A 23,182-nucleotide genomic window follows, 5' to 3' on the forward strand; every position below is an offset into this window, starting at 1 on the left:
GATGTATGGCAAAACCAATACAATATTGTAAAGTAAAAAAAAATAAAATAAAAATAAAAACATGTATATACACACACACAAAAAGAAACATTAGGTAGAAACGTTGTGGCTAAAACTCTCCATTTTTGGTTTGTGAAGTCTAGATTTTTTTCACAATTGCTATATTTGCATATTTTATCTTTTAAAACTAAATTGAATAATACATTTTTAGTATCTCTAATTATTATGCTTGCTGCATCATACCCAACCTGGAAAACATGGAGCGTATTGACATAAGCAGGATAACAACAAAATTTGCACAAATGGTTCATTGATGTCTAACGAATTTACCATTTTGTTCTTATACACATGATACACATAGACATAGGCTGATTAGTGAGATCAGCTGGTTGCCATTTTCCAGTCAATCACACCTCAAAAAACATCACCAGGGAAGATTTTGTACACATACATTATACTCATTCTCCTTTTGCAAATGAAGCAGAAGGAAAAAAAGACAAGTTAACACAGGAATAGAGCCAGAAGTAAGCTTTACTTATATCATAGATTTCCAGGGATTAATGTTAAGTTCTATCAAGATTTTCAATAACAAAATCTCTCTGAAACTTCACCAATATATTTTCCTAAACAACTGCTAATTTCGAATCTAGATAATGAAAGTATAATTTGAGCTATGCTCCACATTTTCTGATAAAAGTTCAAAATAAATCTTGAGTAAAGTTGAGATGGATTATATCTAATGCTTTCTCTTTGATACATCATGTTTGCTAGCACCATAAAAGAAAATTAGATTGAAAGAACTTATTCTTCACTTCAGTATGTTTATTTATGAGAACCATAGTATTTCAGAGCTGAAAGAAGTTTTGAGAATCATCTAGTGAAATTGCCATTCTTCCTTAAGGAGGAAAAATGTTTTTTTTTTTTAACTGTTAAAGAATAAGGATGAAATATTTAAACAATTGGGAACAGAAGAAGAATAGTGTAACTTTTGACTTGCAAAATATAATCATGGATTTTTCAATATAATAGTTTCCACCATTAGTGCAAAATACATTCACCAAAAACAAACTTGAACCCAGCATGTCTAAGAAACTATGTGTCAAGTCAGGATCTTCTTAATTTTTTGATCTTAAAGTTAAATATTTTATGTTGAAACACAAATTATTCATCATTAGTAATCAAGTAAATTAAAAAAACAAAAAAAAAAAAACACATGACTGCTCCCCTTTTTCCAAACCCCGTATCCTTTTGGTTCATGTAGCTGAAAAATCTCTTTGATTACAGTTTCTTCTGCCCTTTCAAATCATCTCAGAACTATTAAGATCCTGATAAATAGGCAAGGCTATGAAATTCTTATATAAGATAGCCCTGGAACTGAAGTATGGGCCAAGAGTTGATATTTCTAATACAAAAGAAAGACCCTATGGTAAATCCAAACACTCAACTTAAAAATAATTCTATGCAATACATGTACTGACTCTACAAATGCTAAATTCCAATTTTTTACAGATCAGTTTACTACTTGTCTTCTAAACATACTTTTGGCCAAAAAATGAATACATCATTAGGAAAAAAATATTTCATGAAAGAAAATGCAACATATCGTATTCAACTTTTATAAGCAAGACGAAAATAAATATTTGGCTAAATGTGGGTGAAACGCTGCATTTCAAAAACTGATAAATAATATACAAAAAAGCACAGAAAAAAACTTGGAACAAATTCAGCAAAGTGTGCAGAGTCAGACTAAATTGAACAGGTTTATTAGGGACTCAGTGTTTGAAGCATAATGTACATTTTTTTTTCAAGAATTGAAACATCTATATGGTCTATGCTAAACCTCACTTTCCTATTATGTAGTGACTTCCTCAAATAATGTCGTAGCCAGATTCCACCACGTTTTCAACATACTTTTATTATTAGAATAGTCACATTTTGCAATTAATAAATTAGATTCATTCTTTTTAGAACTTTAGTATTAAACTTAATTCAGAAGTGTTCTCCTTCTTCTGATCACATCCTTCATTGCAATTAGGATCTATAGGTTTGAGTTCGGGCACCACAGTGATTCCTGACTGAATGAGATCCAAGACTCTGACCCACCTACCATAGTTCCTCTTATATTAGTGACTTAGTTTTGCCTGTGATAACAATTAGTACTGGCTGAGTGGCTTAAACAGTAAACATTTGCTTTAGAACTTAGGAGGCTGGGACAACGAGGTGCCAACAGATTCAATATCTGATGACAGCCTTCTTTCTGGTTTGCAGATATCTGTCTTCTTAAAGTATATTCACATAGCTGAGAAAAAAGATCAACTCTTTCTCTTCCTAATTTTCAGGGGACTAATATCATTCAGAAGGACTCCAGCCTCATGACTTAGTTGTATCCCAAAGCATCTAAGTAGCATCATATTCAAATTCAAGCTTAAACTGAAGAAAGTAGGAAAAACCAGTAGGCAATTCAGGGATAACCTAAATCCAAGTCCCTCAATGATACAGCAGAAGTGACGAACAGATGTAAGGAATTAGATGCAGTAGACAGAGTGCCTGAAAAACTATGGATGGGGGATAGCAATGTACAGGAGACAGTGGCCAAAATCATCCCAAAGAAAAAGAACTGCAAGAAGGCAAAGGGGCTGTTTGAGGAGGCTTTATAAATAGCTGAGAAGAGAAGAGAAGTGAAAGGCAAGGGAGAAAGGGAAAGATATACTCAACTGCATGCAGAGTTTCACAGGAGAGATAAGAAGGCCTTTTAAATGAACAATACAAAGAAATGGATGGAAACAATATAATGGGAAAGACTAAAGTCTCTTCAAAAAAAAAAAAAATTAGAGGTATCAAGAGAACATTACATGCAGGAATGGGCACCATAAAGGACAGAAACAATAAGGCCCTTAACAAAAGCAGAAGAGATAAAGAAGAGGTGGCAAGAATACGCTGAATAACTGTACAAGGAAGGTGCAGTCACTCACCTAGAGTCGGACATTCTAGAATATGAAGTCGAGTGGGCCTTAGGAAACATTACTATGAACAAAACTAGTGGAGGTGATGGAATTCTAGCTGAGCTGTTTAAAAATCCTAAAAGATGATGCTGTTAAAGTGCTTCACTCAATATGTCAGCAAATTGGGTAAAACTCAGTATTGGCCACAAGACTGGCAAAGGTCAGTTTGCATTTCATTCCCAAAGAAAGCCAATGCCAAAGAATGTTCTAACTATCATACAATTGAGCTCATTTCATGTGCTATCAAGGTCATCGTTAAAATCCCCAAGCTAGGATTTAGCAGTACATGAACTGAGAAATTCCAGATGTACAAGCTGGGTTTTGAAGAGGCAGAGGAACCAGAGACCAAAGTGCTATCAGTTACTGGATCATGAGTGAAGCAAAGACATTCCGGAAAAACATCCACTTCACTGACTATGCTAAAGCATTTGACTTTGTGGATCACTATGAACTGTGTAAAATTCTTAAAGAGAAGGGAGTACCAGACCACTTTACTTGTCTCCTTAGAAACCTATCTATAGGTCAAGAAGCAACAATTAGAATTAGACATGGAAAAATGACCGGCTTTTGGGGAAATTTCCAAAAACTGGGAAAAGAGTATGATAAGGCCACTGTACATTGTCAACCTGCTTATTTAGCTTATACATAGAGGTGGATGAATCACAAGCTGGAATCAAGATTGCCAGAAGAAGTATCAACAACCTCAGATATGCAGACGATACCACTATAATGGCAGAAAATGAAGAGAAACTAAAGAGCCTCTTAATGAGGGTGAAAGAGAAGGGTGAAAAAGCTAGCTGGAAACTCAATGTTAAAAATCATAGCATCTGGTCCCATCATTACACGGCAAATAGAAGGGGGAAAAGTGGAAAGAGTGACAGATTTTATTTTCTTAGGCTCCAAAATCACTGTGGATGGTGATTGTAGCTATTAAATCAAAAGACACTTGCTCCCTGAAAGAAAGCTATGACAAACCTAGACAATGTGCTAAAAGGCACAGACATCATTTAGCTGACAAAAGTCCTTATAGTCCTTGTACTTTTTTTCAGTAGCTATGTATAGATGACAGAGGATGAGATGGTTGGATGGCATCACGTACTCAATGGACATGAGTTTGGGTAAACTCCGGGAGTTGGTGATGGACAGGGAAGCCTGGCTCCAAAGGGTTGCAGAGTTGGACATGATTGAGCAACCAAACTGAGCTGAGCTGAACTGATGTATATAAATGTGAGAGTTGGACCATAAAGAAGCTGAGTGCCAAAGAATTGATGCTTTCAAACCAGTACTGGGGAAGATTTAGGAGAGTCCCTTGGACTGCAAGATCAAAGTTTTCAATCCTAAAGGAAATCAACCCTGAATATTCACTATTATTATTGAAGCTCCAATACTTTGGTCATCTGATGTGAAGAGCCGACTCATTGGAAAAGACCCTGGTGCTGGGAAAGACTGAAAGCAAAAGGAGAAGGGAGCAGCAGAGAATGAGATGGTTAGATAGTATCACCGAATCTATGGACATGAATTACAGCAAAGTCTAGGAGATAGCAGAGGACACAGGACCCTGGTGTGCTACAGTCCAAGGAGTGGCAGGAGTTGGACATGACTTAGCGCCTGAATAACAACAAGAGATTAGGGCTTCAACATATGAGTTTTGTGGGATCCAAAATCAACCCATTCCAGTTGGCATCTTTTATTTAGTACACTTCTCATAGATGAAAATATTGTAAAAATAACTCAGTGCACCTACATTTTTTGCGTATATGTAATCCGACATGTTCATGCATCATTGCAGGTCTAAATATTGGAAATATAGTCCACATCACTACTGTGGCTCCTGCTTTTAATCTTAACTAATCTGTGTGATGATATTTTCCCTGATAATGTGCAGCATGGGTTCAGACAACCAAATGTGCAACTTAATATGTGTTCTTGCAAGATAACACACACAAAAAGATGACTATAATTTCTCACTGCATATACTTTGGTCCTTACATTGACAGCAAGGGTAAGTCAAGAAGGGTAGGGATTACGGGGAGAAATAGAGGATGTGGAAGTAACTCTACTTCTGAGATCACCCTTTGAATCAATACAGAATGATTTTTAATTAAAAAAGCAACAATCTAAATGTCCAACTGAAAGTTAACATTAAATATATTACAGAAACACATGTGACAAAATAGTATATAAAATATTAAATTATAAAACATTCTATATATTTAATATAATATTTATAAAAATATTAAAATTATGAGAAATTACAAATTTCAATAATGTAATGTAAAGAAAGTAATCCAAAATTGCATTAAGCTCACCATGACCTGGGGGAAATTTTTTCCATTTAGTGAATGTAACTAGTTCATATATGGATAAAGTAGGCCACTCCACATAATACGGGCACTTATGGATTAATTTAACCTTATGTTGATTTTCCAGTTTTGTCTTTTCCTGAAACAAAAAGTCACCATCAAAATTTATGTATTAAGCAATTTTAAAAAAGAGAGAGAAAAGATAGAAGATAGACAAATGGCAGTGAAAAGAAAAATAAAGTTTATGTAAACGCAAACTATAATAGAATATATTTGAATTTTTATAAAAGCAAGACCATATAATTGAAATTTTAATCTTCATATTGGCTACTAAAATATTTTCCCACCTTTCATTTATTTTTAAGTTCTTATAAATATTTTAGCATTTTTGAAAGAACTCTATCATAGTTGACTGCACTCAAATGTTGTATTTGATGCAACATTTATTTGAAATAAATGATACTTACTGACATTTTGAAAATAAAACCAAATGTGTGAAACTTTGTTTAGGCCAGCCACTCTGAAACCAGAGATTTGAAAGGAAGCTGAATCTCGGGCTTCTCTTGTGGTTTAGACAGTAAAGAATCTGCCTGCAATTCTTTACCAGAAGACCCAGTTTCATTCTCTTGGTCAGGAAGGTTCCTTGGAGATGGGAATTGTGATGGCAGCCCACTCCAGTACTCTTGCCTGGAAAATCCCATGGACAGAGGAGCCTGGTGGGCTGCAGTCCATGGGGTCGGTAAGAGTCAGACATGACTGAACGATTTCACTTTGACTTTTCACTTTCATGCATTGGAGAAGGAAATGGCAACTCACTCCAGTGTTCTTGCCTAGAGAATCCCAGGGATGGGAGAGCCTGGCGGGCTGCCGTCTATGGGGTCGTGCAGAGTCGGACATGACTGAAGCAACTTAGCAGCAGCAGCAGCCAGTAATTTTGCCTGGAGAATTCCATGGACAGAGGAGCTTGGTGAACTACAGTCAGTCCATGGGGTTGCAAAGAGTTGACCATGACTGAGCGACTAGCACTTTCACACTTCACTGAATCCTGGGAATGTCTTCTGTATCACTAACACTGAGACCACTGCATCAAAAGGAATCCCAACTATTAAAGACCTAATCTGAAGATGGATGTCTCTTGATCTCCTTCCCAAAGAGGATCTCACTGTATCCTATGAAGTGCCTGTGGCACACACACCAGGGTTAAATGCTATGAAGAATTTCTGACAGAGGATAACCATAGTAGTCTCTCAATCCACCATTTATACAGACTTCCTCTACCCTTCAGGGGAGGAGAAATAGAAGATGGGTATATTTTGAAACTTGAATGAAATAGAATAAATTGTCAAAATTGAGGAAAATAAGTTTTCCTAATGCAGCAGAATTAGGGGGTCAGAGTTAAGTTGTGATCACCTATTCACGCAGTTTTGGATTTTGACATGCGCTATACCAATGATATAGTGTGCCAATAATCCCTAGTTGTTTTTTTTTTAATTTTTTTTTCTTATTCCTGAGGCAGATTATACAGGTTTATAGATCTCTGTCTGATTTTTCTGGTATCCCTAGTTGATGACATGCCATTGTTGACAGTCATTGAATGAATGAATTAAAAAAGAGTGAATGAATGAATCTTAAATTTATGGAGAACCAAATGAACCCAATGCACATGTGTAATAAGTTATATCCATGGAGACCGTCCCTTCCACTTCAACTACTCATCAAAGGCTTAAGTGATGTATATCAAATCTTCTTTTTATGGTCTCCAATTCAAAACAAATTAAAATATTAAAAGAGATATGGATAACTTCTATCTAGAGAGTCAAACACTCATAATGTGTTAACATATAGATTAGATATGGTCACACTGGTGACTGCAGCCATGAAATTAAAAGATGGTTGCTCCTTGGAAGAAAAGCAATGGCAAGCCTAGAGAGTGTATTAAAAAGCAGAGATATCACCTTGCTGACAAAGGGCTATATAATCAAAGCAATGGATTTTCCAGAAGTCATGCGTGGATGTGAGAGTTGGATCACAAAGAAAACTGAGCAGCAGAGAATTGATGCTTTTTAACTGTGGTGCTGGAAAGACTCTTGAGAGTCAAGGAGATCAAACCAGTCAATCCTACAAGAAATCAACTCTGAATATTCATTGAAAGGACTGATTCTCAAGCTGAAGCTCCAATACTTTGGCCACCTGACGTGAAGAGTCAACTCATTGGAAAAGACCTTGATGCTGGGAAAGAGTGAAGGCAGGATAAAAAGGGGTGATAGAGGATGAGAGGGTTGCATGGCATCACTGACTCTGTTGATATGAGTTTGAGCAAACTCTGGGAGATGGTGAAGGGCAGGGAAGCCCAGTGTGCTGCAGTCCATGGAGTCACAGAGTCGGACACAACTTAATGACTGAACACCACCACCATCAACAACAAGAAACACATACCGTTTTTAACTTTGCATAATTATTTGCTGGAATTTTAAGAATTTCACAGTCTTCTTCTGTCACCACTGAGTACTCCTTTGTTTCTGGTTCAATATGAGCTGCAACTTCCAAGGTTCCAAAGGTACTCCATTGTCCAAGCTGTAAAAACACCAACCACTTAAACCTCATCATTATTCATCAACATAAAAACATCAATGGTAAGATCAGTCTAGGAGAGTCTACAAAAGGGAGTATCATAGGCCAAGCTCCAGGTGTGTGAAAGAAGAGGGTCTGAAGTCTGGCATGGATGTCTTTTCTTCTGGCCAATATTACTTGCCCAAAACAAGAAAACTTTATTTTTTCACTAGCATAAGGAAAATAAATCATAAGAATAGATCTTCTGTTTTATTTGCTAATTCATTTAAAATGCCGGAAATAGTGCTTTGTACATAACAGCCATTCAATAAATGTATGTTGAAGGGATGAGAAAATAGTACACCTATATCCATGGGTCTTCTATTTATTTTATTATACTCATGTCAGTGGTAATAATGAAAACAAATATAGTGTTAAGTGAAAGTGAAGTCGCTCAGTCATGTCCAACTGTTAGCGACCTCATGGACTGTAGCCTACCAGGCTCCTCCCTCCATAGGATTCTCCAGGCAAGAGTACTGGAGTGGGGTGCCATTTTCCTTCTCCGGGAATATAGTATTAAGCGGGTATAAATCACTGGCATATGTATGTATCCATGTAGGGTCTCCTAACTTACTATGCTACAAATAGATATTAAGCATACCAAAAATATTACCACTTAGAATACATACTGTAAGTTATTAGGATGTAGTGAGAATGTGTATAGCTACATAGAAGGTTTGTGCTCATGTTTGCCTGTGAAAAACTGAAGGGCATCTAGGAAAACAGGGATAACTCCTCAGAGAAGACATCAGATCAATACAGCTGGCTACCACTGATGTGGGAGAATCTCTACTCTTCCACTTCAAATCCACACAAAGGTTGAATGTTGTCCTTAGTTGAATGAGTAGCTGAAATTGAATCTGCCAGTTTGAAAATAAAGAAGGAATTTAAAGTAACTGCTGGAACCAAAGTGATCCAGAGTAATATCAAACTTAGATGAGAGTCTCAGGGTCTGAGGTCTAGGAATTGTCACGCATACTAGAATAAGAAGCTCAAGACCATACAAGGTGAGGAAATAGAAATGAATGTTTTTATATAAAGCTTAAGACCTTAAAGGATTGTATGACATGTTAAATGGGAAAAGCAAGTTGTTGGTTGGTTGTTGTTCAGCCCTGTCTGATTCTCTGGAACCCCCTGGACCGTAGTATGCCAAGTTCCTCTGTCCTCCACTATCTCCTGGAGTTTTCTCTAACTCATGTCTTGAGTCAGTGATGCTATTTAACCATCTTGCCCTCTGCTACACCCTTCACCATCTGCCTTCAATCTATCCCAGGACCAAGGTCTTTTCCAATGATCAGCTCTTCACATCAGGTGACCAAAGTATTGGAGCTTCAGCATCAGTCCCTCCAGTGACTCTTCAGGGTTGATTTCTTGTAGGATTGACTAATTTGATCTCCTGTGGTCCAAGGGACTCTTGAGTCTTCTACAATACCACAGGTCAAAAGCATCTTTTGGCATTTGCTTTCTTTATGGTCCAACTCTCACATATGTATATGACTACTGGAAAACCATAGTTTTGAGTATTTGGACAATTGTCAGCAAGTTGATGTCTCTGCTTTTTAATACACTGTCTAGTTTTGTCATAGTTTTCCTTACAAGGAGAAGCAGCTTTTATTTTCATGCCTGGAGTCAAACTTCACAGTGATTTTGGAGCCCAAGAAAATACAATCTGTCATTCTTGCCATGTTTTATCCTTCTATTTGCAATGAAGTGGTGTGACAAGACGCCTTGATCTTAGTGCTTTTAATGTTGAGTTTCAAACTAACTTTTTCACTCTCTTCTTTCACCCTCATCAAAGGTTCTTTAGTTTCTCTTCACTTTCTGCCATTAGAGTGGTATCATCTGCATAGCTGAGAAAATCATGTTATAGTAATGCTATATATAATATTTCTGTTTTGTCAATAATTACTGTTAATTTTCCTTTATTATAAATGAATGTGAGCCTTTTATCATATTTAAGTGATAATTTTTATTTTGTCATGAACGAATACTGAATTTTCTGCATCTGAGATGATCCTCTTCATTAAGCTTTTAATGTGGTTAAAGGGCACAGTGGACATTTATTCTTGGGATGAAAGCAGCTCATTCAACATGTGTTACAGGATTTATATATCACTGTTTGTTCTTAGGATGCTTTTATTTTTTAATAAAACTGGGCTTTCAGTTCAGTTCAGTTAAGATCAGTCACTTGGTTGTATCTGACCCTTTGTAACCCCATGAACTGGAGCATGCCAGGCCTCCTTGTCCATCATCAATGCCCGGGGTCCACCCAAAGCCATGTCCATGGTATCAGTGATGCCATCCAACCATATCATCCTCTGTCATCCTGTTCTCCTCCTGCCCTCAATCCTTCCCAGCATCAGGGTCTTTTCAAATGAGTCAGCTCTCTGCATCAGGTGGCAAACGTATTGGAGTTTCAGCTTCAACATCAGTCCCTCCAATGAACACCTAGGACTGATCTCTTTTAGGATGGACTCGTTGGAACTCCTTGCAGTCCAAGGGACTCTCAGGGGTCTTCTCCAACACCACAGTTCAAAAGCATCAATTCTTTAGTGCTCAGCTTTCTTTAAGCTCCAACTCTCACATCCATACATGACTACTGGAAAAGCCATAGCCTTGACTAGACGGACCTTTGTTGGCAAGGTAATGTCTCTGCTTTTGAATATGCTATCTAGGTTGGTCATAACTTTCCTTTCAAGGAGTAGGCATCTTTTAATTTCATGGCTGCAGTCACCATCTCCAGTGATTTTTGGAGCCCCCAAAAATAAAGTCTGACACTGTTTCCACTGTTTTCCTATCTATTTCCCATGAAGTGATGGGACCGGATGCCATGATCTTCGTTTTCTGAATGTTGAGCTTTAAGCCAACTTTTTCACTCTCCCCTTTCACTTTCATCAAGGGGCTTTTTAGTTCCTCTTCACTTTCTGCCATAAGGGTGGTGTCATCTGCATATCTGAGGTTATTGATATTTCTCCCAGCCATCTTGATTCCAACTTGTGCTTCCTCCAGCCCAGCGTTTCTCATGATGTACTCTGCATATAAGTTAAATAATCAGGGTGACAATATACAGCCTTGACGTACTTCTTTTCTATTTGGAACCAGTCTGTTGTTCCATGTCCAGTTCTAACTGTTGCTTCCCGTATACACGTTTCTCAAGAGGCAGGTCAGGCGGTCTGGTATTCCCATCTCTTTCAGAATTTTCCACAGTTTCTTGTGATCCACACAGTCAAAGGCTTTGGCATAGTCAGTAAAGGAGAAATAGATGTTTTTCTGGAATTTTCTTGCTTTTTTGATGATCTAGCAGATGTTAGCAATTTGATTTCTGGTTCCTCTGCCTTTTCTAAAGCCAGTATCTTGTAGGGTTTTAAATGGCTTGGCTAGAATTCTGTCACCTTCACTAGCTTTGTTTGTAGTAATGCTTCCTAAGGACCACTTGACTTCACGCTCCAGGATGTCCAGTTCCAGGTGATTACCCACATTATCATGATTATCTTGGTCATTATGACCATTCTTATGTAGTTCTTTTGTGTCTTCTTGCCACCTAATCTTATTAACTATCAATAATTTCCAGCAGATGATTTATACATATTTTTCTTGATATTCTAATTGTTTTTAATAAGACTCACTTTGAGTTACCCAATAAATTCTTATAAAAGCATAAATCATCCATGACCTTGAATAAAATTCTTAAGGTTTTCTTTCTTGATTCAGTTTTTAATATCAGACACTCTATATCAGGCAAGTATTCAACTTCTAACACTCTTTATATACTCACTTATTTTAATTGAATTAATTTAAGTGATTAATGCTTATAACATTTCCATTCTGTTCTATAACTTTGGCCATCTTCAAAGTGCTCAAGAAAAAGAACTTTCAAAGAACTAGAATTGTGTATTTGCTTAAAATAGCAATACAGAATGAGTTAAAAAAAGATGATAATTTCAGACAGCATGTGAAACAAATTGCTAAAAATTGAATTTTAGCTAGGAAAACATTAATTTCAAAAAGAAGGAATGCAAAAAGTTAACAAAATTGGTAAATGTAAATTTCATTTTTTCATATACAAAAATTTTTAAATAACTAATACGGAATGCATTTAAAACAAGATAAACTTAAAATAATTTACAGCAGAAATGCCAAGGAGAGGTGCAGGAAGATAAAATTAAAATACTTGAAAATATCTATGCTCTGAAACTAGGAAAGAAAAATGATTTATGTAGCTTTTCTTAGCTCAAATTACAAATTTAATATTATAGGAATTAGAACTTTGTAAATGGAAAAGAGAAATAAATGCAATGAAATAAAAATTAAAAAATGATAAAACTTTATATACCTAAAATGTCTGACAACACTAATAATTTGACCTAAAAATAAAAACAATAAAGCAAATAACTACAAAACATGATGAAAATATTTTCAGAAATTTCCAGAAGAAAATAGCCAAATGAACTTCAAAGGGAAGAAATATGCTCAACCTCATTAGAAAACAGTTTTATATTTATTCATCTATCAGATTGAAAATATTAAATTACTATAACCTATGAGACTGGGGAGATTCTTTAATACATAAGGTAAAAAAGTGTACAAAAAAACCCCAAAACTTTAAAAATGGAAAATAAATAATCTGGCAATATTTACTAAAATAATTGAAGAACATATGAAATACTTTATCCAGAAACTCCTTTCCTAAGAATCTAAATTGAATTCACTACTTTCTTAGAGATATATTCAAAGAAGTTAATGCAGCACTTTATAGCAACTCCTGACTGCAGTATCCCTGTAAGTCATCAGCTTAGGTCAACATGTGGGTGTGTGTTATGCGTAGCTTGTGTGTCTATGTATATATGCATACACACATACATATGTACATAAATTATATATATATATACATTCATATAACTTTAAGTTCTAACAAACGGATAAAAATCAGCTACATCTAAACATTTTAACATTGCTTATGATGAAAAAATAACAGATGCAAATCTATTTTTAAAATATTTTTTAAAAGGAACAATTACAAAACAGTACTCTGTATAAGTGTATACATTTGTTTATCCTTGTGTCAGTTCAAGAAAAGCTGTGCAAATGTAATTACAAGGCTATTCAGAGAAGAGGCGAAGTGAAAATGACAGAAGATTTATTGTATTTATTTTCAAACTTCCTTCTATTTTTTTCAATGATAATAGGAAGCTTGTGTTTAATTTTAGACATTGGCAAGTTCAAAACAACATTCTCTGTCTTCTAAGACAACAGATATAAAATAAAAAATAAATAAGTGGGACTTAATCAAACTTTTAGCTTTTGAACAACTAAGGAAACCATAGAAAAAGAAAAAGCAACCTACCCAACGGGAGAAAATATTTGCAAAGTTTATGATCAATAAGGGCTTAAATTCCAGACTATACAAAGAGCTATACAACCCAACAAAAAAAAGCAAAAATGATATAGTCAAAGAATAGGCAGAAGACCTAAATAGACATTTCTCAAAAGAAAACATGCAAATGGTCAAGAAGCACATAACATAATGTTCAATGTAGCTAATTACTAGAGAAATGCAAATCAAAACTCCAATGAGGTATACCTCACAACAGTCAGATTGGCCATTATTCAAAGTCTATAAATAATAATGCTGGAGAAAGTGTGGAGAAAAGGGAACCCTCCTACACTGTTGATGGGAATATAAATTGGCACTATACAGCCCCTATAGAGAAGAGTACAGAGATTCCTCAAAGCACTAAAAAAGGAGAGTTGTTACAGGATGCAGAAATCCCACACTTGGGCATATACCCAGAAAAGACAAAAGTTTTAATTTGAAAAGATACAAGTAACCCAACATTTATAGCAGAACTATTCACTATAGCCAAGACATGAAAGCAACTTAAGTGTCCATCAACTCTTAGGATTGATGGATAAGGAAGACATGGTGTATATATACAGGGAATATTACTCAGCCTTCAAAAATTGAAAATGCCATTTTGCACCAAGATGGATGGACTTAGAGATTATCCTACTAAGTGAGGCAAATCAGAGAAATATGCGGAATATTTAAAAATAGTATAAATTAACTTATTTACAAAGACTAACAGACATATAAATTGCACTTAAGGTTACCAAAAGGGGAGGAAGGTACAGATAGGGATAAGTTGGGAATATGGATTAACAGATGCTCAGAATCATATAAAAATAGATAAATAACAAGGATTTACTATATAGCACAGGGAACTACATTTCATATCTTGTAGTAAACTATAATGGAAAAAATCTAAATGTACAGCTGAGTCACTTTGCTATATACCTGAGACTAACACAATATTATAAATCAACTATATTTAAATTTTAAAGATTCTCATATTTTTCATGCTTGTATTATCTGTTAATATCTTTATGTTGATATACAAAATATGCTAAACTATATACATGAAATATTTATAGCTGTTACCTCTTCAGTTCAGTTCAGTCACTCAGTCGTATCCGACTCTTTGCGACCCCATGAATTGCAGCATGCCAGGCCTCCCTGTCCATCACGGAGTTCACTCAAACTCACGTCATTGAGTCGGTGATGCCATCCAGCCATCTTATCTTCTGTCGTCCCCTCTTCCTCCTGCCCTCAATCCCTCCCAGCATCAGAGTCTTTTCCAATGAGTCAACTCTTCGCATGAGGTGGCCAAAGTACTGGAGTTTCAGTTTTCCTTCCAAAGAACACCCAGGGCTGAACTCCTTCAGAATGGACTGGATGGATCTCCTTGCAGTCCAAGTTACTCTCAAGAGTCTTCTCCAACACTGCAGTTCAAATGCATCAATTCTTGGGCGCTCAGCTTTCTTCACAGTCCAACTCTCACATCCATGTATGACCACTGGAAAAACCATAGCCTTCACTAGATGGACCTTTGTTGGCAAAGTAATGTCTCTGCTTTTCAATATGCTATCTAGGTTGGTCATAACTTCTCTTCCAAGGAGTAAATGTCTTTTAATTTCATGGCTGCAATCACCATCTGCAGTGATTTTGGAGCCCCCCAAAAATAAAGTCTGATACTGTTTCCATGTTTCCCCATCTATTTTCCATGAAGTGATGGGACCAGATGCCATGATCTTTGTTTTCTAAATGTTGAGCTTTAAGCCAGCTTTTTCACTCTCCTCTTTTGCTTTCATCAAGAGGCTTTTTAGCTCCTCTTCACTTTCTGCCATAAGGGTGGTGTCATCTGCATATCTGAGGTTATTGATATTTCTCCCAGCAATCTTGATTCCAGCTTGTGCTTCTTCCAGTCCAGCATTTCTCATGATGTACTCTGCATAGAAGTTAAATAAGCAGGGGGACAATATACAGCCTTGACGTACTCCTTTTCCTATTTGGAATCAGTCTGTTGTTCCAAACTGTTGCTTTCTGACCTGCATATAGGAGTCTCAAGACGCAGGTCAGGTGGTCTGGTTACCTCTACATGATGAAACTGCAGAGAATTCTCTTTATTCTTATGTGTGTATGTTTAGTTGCTCAGTAATGTCCAACTCTTTGTGAACCCATGGACTGTAACCTGCCAGGCTCCTCTATCCATGAGGATTCTCCAGGCAAGAATACTGGCGTGAGATGACAGGCCCCCCTCCAAGGGCTCTTCTCAACTTAGGGATCGAACCCAGGTGTCCTTCATTGCAGGCGGATTCTTTACCATTTGAGCCAGAATGGAAGCCCTTTTCTGCACTTTCTAATTTTTTCAATAAATATAATTTAAAATTAGATAATATTATGAAGCTACTTTAATGATTTAAAACTCAGTCTTTATCAATTTTTTGGAAAATATGTTTAAGATTTTGTATATAATCTTGTTTAGGGGGATACTTAGTAGAGGCACACAAAAGGAAATTTTCTGTCACTTCCAAAATCTCATGTCATTTTACTGAAAAATAAGTTGATAGATAAATTTATTGTGAAGCAATGTATTCCCATGATTTAAGAATTAACTTTTCCAAAAATGAATAATCCAAATAACTTGCCTCTGAACATTAGGAGTTGGTATATCCTTTATGGGGCTTCCCAAGTGGCTCAGTGATAAAGAATCCACCTGCCAGGGCTGAAGATGCAGGAGATGTGCGTTCAATCCCTGGATCAGGAAGAGCCCCTGGAGGAGGAAATGACATCCCACTCTAGTATTCCTGCCTAGAGAATCCCATGGATGGAAGAGTCTGGTGGGCTACAGTCCATAGTGTTGCAAAGAGTCAGACATGGCTGAGCAACTGAGCTCACATGCACACACATCCATTACAATATTTTTTTTAAATAAAAGCTTCATGTTGAGATTTGTTTTAAACTACATTTTTCAGGAATAAACTTTTCTGAAGAAACAAAAGAATTTCTTAGGTACAATTTTTGTCCTTGTACTATTTTTCCATTTATTCTAGCTTCCAGGCACATTAAACAAGATCAATAACTAAAATTACAGCTGCTATTGTTAAACCAAGGAAAGGTATTGTTCTTAACACTATGAAACATGTTTTCTTTGTTTTAAGGGACTGAAGAGACAGAGAAAATGCAAAGCCTTGAAAGAGGAGGGGTTCAAGACTGACCTCTAAGGATGACTTTTAAAACTCAAACTCCTAATATTTTGCACCCCAATATGCGGTTGTTTATAAATTTCCATTTTTCTTGAGTTTCTGCAGCTTTCATTAGATTTGCAAGGTTGTCTCTCTTTTTCCAAAAAGGTTCAAAAGCATTGATATAGACAGAAAAATATTATTTTTCCCTATGATTTAAAAGGTTTATATAGAAGATACCTTCTTAACTAAACAATGTTATAAATAAAAGAGGCAGGGAAAGGTGTTGCCTTTTATAATCTTTTGGAGGATTTTGGTCTTATTGAGACTGTATTGTGACATCTAGAAGGAACAAAGTTTGTAAGGATAATCTGCCTGGGACCTATGTCATCCCATAGCCTGAGACTTAAAAGAATTCTCTGAGTACATTTGCTCCAAACTTGTATGCTGAGTCAAAGAAGATGTTTCTTACTATAGAAAAAGAATTGATCATTTAAGATTATATTAATAACTATGCAGTCTCTAAGTGAAAACTGCATCCATGATATTAAAAGATGCTTTCTCCTTGGAAGAAAAACTATGGCAAACCTAGACAGAATATTAAAAAGCAGAGATATTACTTTGCCAACAAAGGTCCATATAGTCAAAGGCATAGTTTTACCAGTAGTCATATACGGATGTGAGAGGTGGATCATTAAAAAAGCTGAGCACCAAAGATGCTTTCAAAATGTGGTCTGGAGAATACTTTTGAGAGTCTCTCGAACAGCAAGGAGATCAAATCAGTCCATCCTGAAGGAAATCAACCCTGCCTGTTCATTGGAAGGACTGACACTGAAGCGGAAATGCCAATACTTTGGCCACCAATGCAAAGAGCCAATTCACTGGAAAAGATCCCGATGCTGGGAAAGACTGAGGGCAGGAGGAGAAGGGGGTGACAGAGGACGATATGGTTGAATCGCATCATCGGCACAATGGATACGAGTTTGAGCAAACTGCGGGAGATACTGAAGGACCGGGAAGCCCAGTGTACTGCAGTCCATGGGATCGCAAAGAGTCAGACACAACTTAGCCACTGAACAGCAACAAGTGAAACTTACAAATCAACTTGGCTTTTAGATATGGTCAATAAATTCCTTTTTAAAAGTTGGCTATAAAGGATGTCCTTTTATTTCCCTCACATATTTTAGCAAGAAGAGTCTAGACATCATAATGAATAAGAGAAGAAGTTCTTTTTATTTCCTCTAAAACAAGAGTGTTTTTTTTTTTTTTTCAAACACCCTCATGGTATTTCCACCTCTTCAACTGTTCAAAAGAAACACTAGTCTGAAACAGGCAGCACACTGGATGCTTGTCTGGATTTTACCCAGCTTTAAGGCCCAGTTTAAATCTCATCTCTTTCACAAAATCACCTGGTTCATCCGTCACCCCTTGGATTTTTAATAATTAGAATGCTTATTGTTCTGTTCATATATTGTTCTCTTTTATAGTACGGCTCATCTTTAAAGTACTCACTCCATATAAAACCATCTAATTGATCTATATATACTATGAAGTATTTTTATTGTTTGAAGGGATAACAGAAAATTAGAGGAGGTAGAAATCAGCAAGCAATAAATAGAGGAGAGGAAAATGCAGCACTACAGTAGATTCCTTGCAAATAGAAGAGTAATATTTGTATGGCCTGGAGATATCCCATGGAGTGCAGCCTGCGGGCACCAATACAGTGGACAATGACATGCAAGACTCGGACTGATACTATCACTCTAATGCAGCAGCATGCTCCAATGCATTCTCATCACATCAAATTGGATTTCTAATAAAAGCATGCATTCTTAAATAACATGCCATCTCTGCACTGATAATATTATATTACTAAAATATTGTGAGGATTAGTATAGTTTCTGGTAATTTTTAAGATCAGTGACTCTATCAAGTTTATCTGATGCCTTCCTTGCTTAATTCCATTGTGGTTACTGAAGATTTCAAATTTGAATTGCTTGAATCAATCATTTGAAATTTGTAGAGACTCATTTTATGACAGCACCAAATCAACTTTTTAAAATGTTTCATGTGCCCTTAAAAGGAGTGTGTATTCTGTAACTGTTTGTAATGTTGAATACAAATCGACTAGGTCAAGTTTGCTGTGTTGTTCAGAATTTCTATGTCTTTATTGATGTCTTTTTTTAGGTCTAGGCCTTTATCAGATTCTATTCAAATCCCCACCCTAGTTGTGAATTTATTTCTTCTTTGTGCTCCATCAGCTTTCACTTTATATATTTTAGATTATAACTTTAGAGCATATAATTTCACATTCATGAAATATTTCTTTATCTTTAATGGTGCTATGCAATAAAGCATATGTTGCCTACTATCAGAATAGCTATCCCAGACTTCTTTTTAGTGGGTTCTGATTTATTATATTCTATTATTTTTCTTTTCAAATTCTATATATTTGTAATAAAATGTGTTAGCATATAGGGTGTTATTTTATCTAGTCTGATAACTTTTGTTTATTAATTGAAGTTTATTTCACCTGTTATTTCTTTTGCTCACCTGTTATTTCTTTTGCTCTTCAATCCTTACTAAATTCTTGTAGTTTATTTGGAGAAATTTATATATTTTTTCTTCCAGAACTTCTTTGCCTTGGGATTCCTTTCTGAACAGTTCTTCTGGCAGAGATCTCTCTTTACTATTTGTGTGAACACATATTTATTTTGCCTTAAAAGATATTTTTCTGGCTATAGATGTATGGGTTGTCAACTGCTTTTATCTCACTACTTAAATAACTGTCATTCCATGTTTTGTGACATAATGATCTATTGAGAGAGTATTAACATTTACCTTTGAATGGGTTGTGCCCATCCTATCAGCTTCAACATCAAGATTTCCTCTGACTGGTTTTATTAGTTTCTAATGTGTCTAGATGTCATCGCCTAGCTTGTAATTCATATACAACTTGAACCTGTTGCCTGATGTCTTTTCACAGTCGGGAACATGTTTTCAACCTGTACTACTTTCAATTCAGTTCAGTTCAGTCGCTCAGTTGTGTCCGACTCTTTGTACTACTTTAGGCAGTGCCAAATATTGCTTCTGTCCCATTCTTCTTCTTTTTCATTAAACTTTATTACTAACTTGTCAGAATTTGTCATCACCTCTATCCATCACCCGACCTGCCTCCTGAGAAATCTGTATGCAGGTCTAGAAGTAACAGTCAGAACTGGACATGGAATAACAGACTGGTTCCAAATCGGGAAAGAAGTACATCAAGGCTGCATATTGTCACCCTGCTTATTTAACTTATATGCAGAGTACATCATGAGAAATGCCAGACTGGATGAAGCACAAGCTGGAATCAAGATTGCCAAGAGAAATGTCAATAACCTCCGATATGCAGATGACACCATCCTTATGGAAGAAAGTGAAGAAAAACTAAAGAGCCTCTTGATGAACGTGAAAGAGGAGAGTGAAAAGATGGCTTAAAATTCAACATTCAGAAAACTAAGATCATGGCATGCAGTCCCATCACTTCATGGCAAATATATGGGGAAACAATGGAAACAGTGACAGAATTTCTTTTCTTGGGCTCCAAAATCACTGCAGATGGTGACTGCAGCCATGAAATTAAAAGATGCTTGCTCCTTGGAGGAAAAGCTATGACCAAACTAGACAGCTTATTAAGAAGCAGAGACATTAGATTGCCAACAAAGGTCCCTCTAGTCAAAGCTATGGTTTTTCCAGTGGTCATGTATGGATGTGACAGTTGGACTGCGAAGAAGGTTGAATGCCGAAGAATTCATGCTTTTGAACTGTGGTGTTAGAGAAGACTCCTGAGAGTCCCTTGGATGGCAAGGAGAACCAAGCAGTCAATTTTAAAGAAATCAGTCCTGAATATTCATTGGAAAGACTGATGCTGAAGCTAACATTCCAATACTTTGGCCACGTGCTGCGAAGTGCTGACTCATTTTAAAAGACCCTGATGCTGGGAAAGATTGAAGGCAGGAGGAGAAGGGGATGAGAGAGGATGAGATGGTTGGATGGCATCACTGACTCGATGGACATGAGTTTGAGTAAGTTCCAGGAGTTGGTGATGGACAGGGGAGGCCTGGCGTGCTTCAGTCCATGGTGTCACAAAAAGTCAGACAGGACTGCACCACTGAACAGACTATCCATCTTACACTCTTTTCTGTAATCGGTCATTTTTCCTACTAATCTATGTTTTAATTCAGTAGTTCTCTCCTTTTGTATTTAATCTGCTGATAAACACATGTATTGAGTTTTAATTTTTTATATTGTTGAAGTCACAAAGTTTAAATTTTGTTTCGTATTACAATTTTTGTTTTATAGTGAGATTCTCCCCTCATCTATATTCTTCAAAATACAATCACAGATATTCTTAACTGATAATTTCCATAACCTAAGGTGAAGAGTCAACTCATTACAAAAGATTCTGATGCTGGGAAAGAGTAATTGTGGGTGGAAAAGTGGGCATCAGAGGGTGAGATGGTTGAATGGCATCACTGACTCAATGGACATGAACCTGAGCAAACTCTGGAAGCCAGTGAAGAAAGGGAGGTCTGGAGTGCTGCAGTTCATGGGGTCACAAAGAGTTGAATGTGACTTAGTGACTGAACAGTAACAACAATAATAGAGAATACACAAGGTCTGAACTATTCATCTCTCCATTCACATCATATGCTGATGAGTGTGTGAGTACTTGATATTGATTGCACTTTGCAGATTGTATGTTTTATATGTGGGTATGTCTTTATTTCTCTCTTTGAGTTGAATTTCTTTTCAAAGTCTTTTAACAAGCTACATATTTTCTAGTTCACATAACAGATACATTTAAGATTTCAGGAAGGAAGTGGATCAGCGAAGAAAAGAAGTACCTGTAGAATTCAGGAAATGTGTCCTTGACATGTGTTATAACTCTCACAATGTAAACTCTCCTGAACAGCCCAGACTAGATCCTACGAGCACATGCGCACAGCTCAGTGGACAGCCATAAACTAAATTTCAGGTGACATATCGAATCATTATGTTTTACACCTGAAACTAATATAAGATTGTAAGTCAATTATACTTCAATAGAAATTAAATTAGTAATAAAATTAACTTCTGTTAGCTGATTATCTGGCTAAAGAAAACAAGTTTTCCTATTTAGGTAGAAAGTCATTATACTAATTATCAGGATATTAATTTTAAAGATTTTAAAATTTAAAAAAAAATAAAAAATAAAAAAAAATAAAAAAAATAAAAAACAAAAAACAAAAACAAAAAAAAATAAAAATAAAAAAAAAATAAAATAACCCTAAAAACAGAGTATGAATAGTATGGTTTTATCTATTTCTTCACATTACTTAAAATATAAGAGTAAATGGCATTCTATTTTTTTTGACAAACATAAAGGTTTTGAAATTCAACCATGTTTACCTAGTACCTAGTACATTTCACTTTTCACTGCTGCATGATAATACTCAAATTATTTCTTCAAAATAATTCAAAATAATGTTAATGAATATTTGTGTTGTTATAAGTCTGCATTTATAAGCAATGATGATATAAACATTATTGTGCACGACACTTCATATCATATGTAACTATTTCTCTAATATAAATGCCTAAGGATGCAATTTCCATGCAATAACATGTGTGGGCACTTTAACATCTAATATTAAACTCTTCTGAAGTACAGGTTCTAATTTATACCCCATCTGCCATGTAAATGCATTCTGTTTCTCTGAAACTGCTCAACCATTTTGTATTACCTGTTTTTAAAAATGTTTTCCAGTTTGGTAGTAATACTGCGAGCTTCCCAGGTGGCACTGGTGGTAAAGAACCGTTCTGACAATGCAGGAGACATAAGGGATTCTTGGGTTGATCCCTGGGTCAGGAGGATCCCCTGGAGAAGGGAACCACAACTCACTCTGGTGTTTTTGCCTGAAGAATCCCATGGACAGAGGAGCCTGGTGGGTGATTGTCCATAGAGTCGCAAAGACGCAGGCATGACTGAAGTGACTCAGCACGCACTACTGATTGTAATATTTTTTGTTATTTAGATGTATTAATTTTTAAATGTAAAATTTATCTACTGTGTATTTCCTAGATTGATAAGATGGTGAAGCAACTTGTCCTTTGCTTTACATTTAATTCATAGTTTCTCTTCTGTAAAAGATTGATTTATAAGTTTTGTATTTTTATTATATTTTCCTTTTAGATTTGTGGATCATTATATATTTCAGACATTAGTTCTTTGCCTTTTCTGTATGTTGAAATTATCTTCTTTCAAGGTATATTTGTCTCTTCATTTACTTAGGGTATCAAGAGATAAATAAAAAGTTCTTGACTTTAACCATATATTCTTATAGTTTAGTTCTATAAATAGCTCATTTAAAAAATACTTAAGCGTTTGCTAACACAGCATCATGAAAAAAATTCTGTCACACCATCTTCTAAAATATTTGAGATTATCCCTTTCACAGTTAAGCCTGTGATCTGAAGTTATTTTTACATATAATGGGAAGCAAACATGCAGTTTTATATTTTCTATCCACGGAGATAACCAATCGTCTTAGGTCATATTCTTGAAGTATCCCCACTGCTCTTTGTGACATTGTTTCACATGAGAGCTCCTATATCTGCACCTAATTTTGAATTGTCTGGCTGCCAATGTATTCCTCTATGACCCCCTATTTTGCTATAAAAACACTATATTGATTATGTAGCTTATTTTAAGTCTTGCTA

The 23,182-nt window shown here is 35.9% G+C and overlaps 1 protein-coding gene across 1 annotated transcript in view; it reads right to left on the reverse strand.

The window, feature by feature from the left end:
• The window catches only part of CNBD1 (cyclic nucleotide binding domain containing 1), a 494,615-nt gene that overhangs the window by 144,319 nt on the left and 327,114 nt on the right, over window positions 1–23,182 (reverse strand). The window contains exons 9-10 of the mRNA XM_027973294.2: window positions 7,742–7,879; window positions 5,312–5,444 (exon numbers count right to left, since the gene is read on the reverse strand). Of these exons, the coding sequence (XP_027829095.2) occupies window positions 5,312–5,444; window positions 7,742–7,879 (271 nt within the window). The remainder of the gene's footprint in view (window positions 1–5,311; window positions 5,445–7,741; window positions 7,880–23,182) is intronic.

This window comes from Ovis aries, chromosome 9 (assembly GCF_016772045.2).
Source record: "Ovis aries strain OAR_USU_Benz2616 breed Rambouillet chromosome 9, ARS-UI_Ramb_v3.0, whole genome shotgun sequence".
In the NCBI taxonomy this organism is placed as follows: Eukaryota; Metazoa; Chordata; class Mammalia; order Artiodactyla; family Bovidae; genus Ovis; species Ovis aries.